General features: G+C 59.2%; 1 protein-coding gene across 1 annotated transcript; it reads right to left on the bottom strand.

Annotated features, from left to right (window-relative positions):
• Window positions 1-2641: 2641 nt before the first annotated feature.
• LOC122391345 lies at window positions 2642-5605 on the bottom strand. Its single transcript, XM_043385147.1, has 3 exons — window positions 5385-5605; window positions 3112-3954; window positions 2642-2987 (listed from the first exon to the last, which is right to left on the bottom strand). The coding sequence occupies exons 1-3, from the start codon at window positions 5413-5415 to the stop codon at window positions 2872-2874; spliced, it is 990 nt and encodes a 329-aa protein (XP_043241082.1). The 5' UTR covers window positions 5416-5605; the 3' UTR covers window positions 2642-2871.
• Window positions 5606-5806: the final 201 nt, after the last annotated feature.

Raw genomic sequence — 5806 nt, 5'->3', positions numbered from 1 at the left:
GTAAGTTCATATTAACCACGTACCGTTACTATGCACATAATGGTAGCAGCGAGTTACCCTTTCAATATACTATTATCTTGCGGGTTTGATGAAAATGAACTCTCCAGGAGGTAGTAAAAAAGTTTTGAGTGTACGACGTACGGGAATGAGTTATCAGCTGTCTAATCGTAGACAACACAATGTCGAGCCTTAAACTGTAAGCCCGTATTGGTATTGTTTCTTTTATTTGGCTGTCGAACATTATTTATGGTTTGAAATATGATTTTATGTAAAATAATTGATATGAAAAAGCCGTCTTATAAGTTATGACCCCATTTCACCACACGCAAGTGGCAGAAATGACAATGATCAGCTGACGCATTTTTCTTGGCCGAAGTCAGAGCGCGCGGCCCGACGCACCACGCGTATTTGGAAATTCCGACCTCGACGAGCATCAGAAGCCACCTAACAGGCGTGTTCGAAACCGCAGGAGATGATGATGAACGGGTTTATCGAAGCTTGATTGGATGAGCATATCGGTAATAGCGATTTCAGTGTGTGCATTTATTGTTCATAGTGGTGTGAAATGTGGTTGGGGTACGACCGACAACCCGTCGGGGCGAATTTCGCACTGGGGTACTCAAAATTTGAAGAATTTAAGACGTTTCCATGAGTTTTGAAGGTATGGATAAGTTCTAAAAATCCGGTTCTCCTTATCTGGGCCATTAACTCCATACGGTCCAAGAAAGCTGGCACACTACCTTTAAAGGTGTTCCGCCGCCACTGCTTGATTTGACCCTAAAGGCGTCTACCAGAAAAAAAATCACCTGCGTTATACCTAAATATTTGCCCAAGGGCGCTCTACGCAAGAAACGCCAGCCGGTCAAAAAACTGGCGAGCGAATACGATCTCTCTAGTGCTTGAATTATATTCAATGAAAATTTCAGGAGACATAAATAATCTTAATCCTTATAGCTAGGCGCTCGGAGCATTCCCTAGCATTCCATTGTCAGCTGCATTATCAACGCCACATTTGCATTTCTCTGGGTACATCATAAGTAACAGTAGGTGAACCGGCCACAGCAAAACCATGCCTCATTATCCTTTCCTTCCAAGCTGCCAAGCTAACCGGCCGCCCGGCCCACCACCGCGATATGGAACAACACTGGAGTGCGCCATTTGCCTACGGCAGTGCCCCACCGCGCCGGGGCTGGTTGACAGGTCACCCGCACCGTGACCTCGCCACCCGCCCCCCCTCCCCGCCCACCTCCCCATCGGGCCCAGCTCGGTAGTGACCTCTCCTTGAATTTGACATGGACTCCACTAAGGCTCAACGCCATCTAGTTACGTCTGGAGATCCTAATAAGATCCACTGTACATACAACTGCTGTCCCTGCTGTGACGTCACACCCACCCCTCCGGCGGCGCCTGGAGGCAGATCGGCGGCGGTCCCGCTTCACTGACGATAACATGTTTACATGGATGAAGGAGAACCTCTGAGGGCTGTTCACGGGCCCTGTGTGCGGTCGGACCGCACACAGCCTCCAAGCTCCGCCCACTGCGTCCCTACGTCAGCCTTCCGTCACCGCACACAGCGACCGCTGTGGCCGGTCGGGACCGGCCACAGGAAGCCGTCCACAGGCTCCTCGCTCTTTCTGTACCGTTTTCCGATTATTCTTCGGTAAAGGTATGTTTTCGCGAGGATTATAAGGGCGACCGAGATGTGACCATGAAGGGCATTCCACTAAATACACCTTAGACGTCAATGTTGTGTACTACTAGGGAACGATCGTCCGAATTTGTTTCATTCAAATGCTACGGTCTCGACAAGATTAGTAAAAAAAAAGTCTCCTGATTATGATAACAACCTCACGAGACAAGCCGGGAATCGTCTATTATTTAAACCCCTTTAAAAGCAAAGCATTTAGCTAAATAATGGAATCCTGGAATACCGCTACCGCCCACCGGCATGTCAGCACGACCGCCTGGCACAACAGCTGACAGCCACGCGACAGCAGCCCCAACCTTATCTTGAAGATTAACGTTGACGTCGCCGGCGCCTGGATGTTGTGATATGCTTGAGCTGAGCTGAGGGCGGTACCCGGCTCTTACCTCGATAGATTTGGCGTAACGCGGCCTCGACCTCCGCCAGCTCCTTTTGCGTGTGTTCCAGCTCTCCCTAGCTGAAAGACGCCTAGGGAGTTGACGGAAGGAGACGAAAGAGGGAAAAGGCAAATGAAAGAATATAACAGCAAAAAAAAAAACGAAAAAGAGAGCGGCCTCGGTGTGGCGTGCCGCTCACACACTGTGGAGGGGAGCAATGTCCTCGCTGGGGTGGACGGTGCTGTTTGCTGGCCCGGCCGCGGGCGCTTATCTAACCTCAGAGAGGTGCCAGCGCCCTCTGTGCCCCTCCCTCGTGTGCCGGGCACCTCCTGTCGGCGGGGTGGTGGTCGCCTCTATCGCCAAGTTAATGTAATTTCCACGCGGAGTCGACGTGAAATGACCATTAACGTTGACGTCGCCGGCGCCTGGATGTTGTGATATGCTTGAGCTGAGCTGAGGGCGGTACCCGTCTCTTACCTCGATAGATTTGGCGTAACGCGGCCTCGACCTCCGCCAGCTCCTTTTGCGTGTGTTCCAGCTCTCCCTAGCTCGTGAGAGCTTTAGGATACATGCTCGCCGAACGGTTGTTTGGGCGAAGTGAGCCGGTGAGTGGGCCGGTGTAGCCTATGTTCGCCCCATGTAATAGCCGGTCGGTAACCGTGCGCAGTAGGGCGGGGTCGGTGAGTGGGGAGGACAGCTGTGCGAGCATGTGGGGTGAGACCGGCGGATGAGGGTGGTCCGGTACTGAGGCGGGGGCGCTACCCACCGTGGCTGCCGCGCGGCCTGGAGCTAGTAGCGGCCCGCTAGGGGTGTCATTAGCGGGCGCGGGGCGTTTCCCTGGGCTGAGGGGCAGGCGTGGGCTGGGTGCGGGCCGCCGCAGCTGGTGCATGTGTGGGGGCGTCGACATGAGGCGCCGGCAGAGCACCGGCCGTCGACATGAGGCGCCGGCAGAGCACCGGACGTCGACATGAGGCGCCGGCAGAGCACCGGCCGTCGACATGAGGCGCCGGCAGAGCACCGGCCGTCGACATGAGGCGCCGGCAGAGCACCGGCCGTTATTCCAGCGGAAGCACGGCTCGGGGAGGGCGGGGCGCGGCGCCGGACGGCGGCCGGCGGTGTCGGGACCGAGCGGAAAGCCTGAGAGCGAGCGGCGGGACGCCAGGAACCCTTGCACGCATTCGGTGAGCTCTGCCGGGCTGTGGTAGTCCTGCGGGTACTGTGCTAGGTGCGTCCGTCCCTGGCCGTCCAGCTCCCTCATTGCCGACAGGGTGAGGCCGGCTGCGTGACCGTGCAGCCACACCGCGTACATGGCCCATTGGACGGCCATCGTCGGAAAAAAGTAGGAGCGGTAGGCGACCAGGATGGCGAGCCCGCGCAGGTAGTCGGCCGTAGATGTGCAGGACTGGGCTGGTGCAGTCCCGCCGCGACCTCCAAATGGGCGCGGGTGTAGTAGGTCGTTGATGTCCACAACCTTTGTGCGGTTGCGGAGGCGGCGAAGAGTATCCGGGGCGACCGTGGGCAGCTTAAGACGGCGCGGTGGCGGCGGTTGTGTGGACTTTAATGGTGCCTTGCTTGCGCGAAGAAAATCCACCGTCGGCCCAGGACTCGGCGGCGGGTTGGTCTTGCGACTATGTCGGGCGTCTCCTCTCCGCCGCTTATGGCGTGGCGGGGCAGGCGAGTCTGACCCGGACTCGGAGTCAGAAGTGGGGGTGTCTGCGTCGGACAGTGTGGAGTCGACGTCGGAGAGCGGCAGAGTGTCGCTGTCGCTGGTGGCCTCGATTGGAGGTGAGGCAGGCCCGGCGGGGCGCGGCGTCTCCAAAGCTTCCGGCGGTGCGGCGGTGGGCTCGACGACCGGGTCGGAGCGGCGGGGGCCTGTAAGCGGCCGAGAAACGGTTGGCACAGGCAGGTGACGACGACTAGGGGCACAAAAAAGGGGTACCGCGAAACATCTGGGCTGCCCGGCGTACGATATGAGGGACGCAGTCGAACATGGGGAGGTCGTGATGTTATGATTGATGTCGTGATTGTGTTAGCGAGCCGTCTATCGGCAGTGGTCGTGGGGCAGGGATGTGCTGGCAAGAACGTGTAATTAATTAACGACCGGCTGTCTGGTGAAAAACGAGGGGAAATTGTAGAGGCACTGTGAGAAAAAGAATTGGCCTCGTCGCGACGCAAAAAACACCGACTCTCCCCGGAATCGAACCGGCCGCCCTAATGACGAGCGCATTCTACACACAGCAATACCCGCGGCGCTAACCACTACTCCACGAGGGACGCGATGGTAGGGGTAGGGCGAACGCGATAGAATGGGCACCGGTGGGAAAGGCAGCGCTAAGCAAACAGACGGGCGACTAGGGGGCGCGGGCGGCGGCCCGGGACGGGAGGGTAGCCAGGCCGGGGTGCGCGCGGCGGGGCGGGGCTGGTGGGAGGGAGGGCCGCCGGGAGACAAAGACACGGCCGGCGGCCTCAGGCGGTGTCAGGTGACAGTCCGGCGCGGAGAGACAGCGCGGCGGCCGGCGGGCGGCGGGCGGCAGGCGGGTTGGGGGGGGGGGGGGCCGGGCGGCGGCCGGCGGGGTGGCCGGGCAGCGGCCGGCGGGGCGGCCAGGCGGCGGGCGGGTCGTGGCAGGCGGCAGGACAGCCAGCGGTAGCGTCAGGTGTGACGGTGGGCTGTCGGCGGCGGCACGACAGCGGTGACGACGAACGTAGCGGGCGTGGCAGTTGGATATGTCAGCGGCGGCATGACATGTTGGGTGACGGGCGAGGCAGGGGCGGCGGCGGCAAGACCGAGGTCTGGCGGCGGCGTGACGGTGTAATTTGACAGACGAACAGTCCATGTGACAGAAGAGGTAGTCAGCAGCGGCTTGACCACGTATGACAGACGGGACAGGCCGTGCAACGGGCGAGATAGTGGATTGTCAACGGCGGCGTGACAGCATGGTAGCAGACGGGAAATCTCACCGGCGACGGGTGAGATGGTGCGTTAGTAGGGCATGGCGGGCTGGCCGTCCGAGAAACTCACATGACATAAGCATGGGACGCAGCTGCGGCGTGACGGCGCGGGACGTTTCGGCGGTGAAAGACAAGCAAAGGAGCAGCAATCGCCACGTGATCGCCACGGCGGTAATCGACACGCAAATGGAACGTGGACCGCTCTGAAATGTCCAACACAACCAATACGATGGGGGGGGGGGGTCAGTACGCCGGCACGGAGCGCCCGCGGGCCTAAAGAAGGCTGGTAGTGGCGTCGCTTGTGACAGCCTGGACACAATGGGGAGACGCCAGCAGGTAAAGGCGTGACTTACCGGATGCCCTGCCGCGTGTGGAGCGTCCCATCTTCGGGGGATGATCGCAGCGGCCTCAGCGCGCACGCACGAAAAAGAGAGCGGCCTCGGTGTGGCGTGCCGCTCACACACTGTGGAGGGGAGCAATGTCCTCGCTGGGGTGGACGGTGCTGTTTGCTGGCCCGGCCGCGGGCGCTTATCTAACCTCAGAGAGGTGCCAGCGCCCTCTGTGCCCCTCCCTCGTGTGCCGGGCACCTCCTGTCGGCGGGGTGGTGGTCGCCTCTATCGCCAAGTTAATGTAATTTGCACGCGGAGTCGACGTGAAATGACCAATATTGGCGGCGGCTGCCGGCCGTCTAGTCGGCCGTATCCGTGTTCGTGCTGCATTCGTGTGATAATATTGCCACCGGCCTATTTCAATTACTGTGACTTACTTATGTTAC

This window comes from Amphibalanus amphitrite, unplaced genomic scaffold, assembly GCF_019059575.1.
Source record: "Amphibalanus amphitrite isolate SeventyFive unplaced genomic scaffold, NRLGWU_Aamphi_draft 000433F_arrow, whole genome shotgun sequence".
NCBI classification, from domain to species: Eukaryota; Metazoa; Arthropoda; class Thecostraca; order Balanomorpha; family Balanidae; genus Amphibalanus; species Amphibalanus amphitrite.
The sequence above is the reverse complement of the archived record's forward strand: the minus strand, read 5'-3'. Positions and strand labels throughout refer to the sequence as shown.

Bases quoted from the DNA above. Each gene is read 5' to 3' on its own strand.
- LOC122391345 (XM_043385147.1), bottom strand. From the start codon at position 5,415: ATGGGACGCTCCACACGCGGCAGGGCATCCG. The intron at 3,955-5,384 runs GTAAGTCACGCC...GGCCGCTTACAG, and splicing joins CACACGCGGCAGGGCATCCG to GCCCCCGCCGCTCCGACCCG. The intron at 2,988-3,111 runs GTCGACGGCCGG...CCGGCGCCTCAT, and splicing joins GTGCTCTGCCGGCGCCTCAT to GTCGACGCCCCCACACATGC.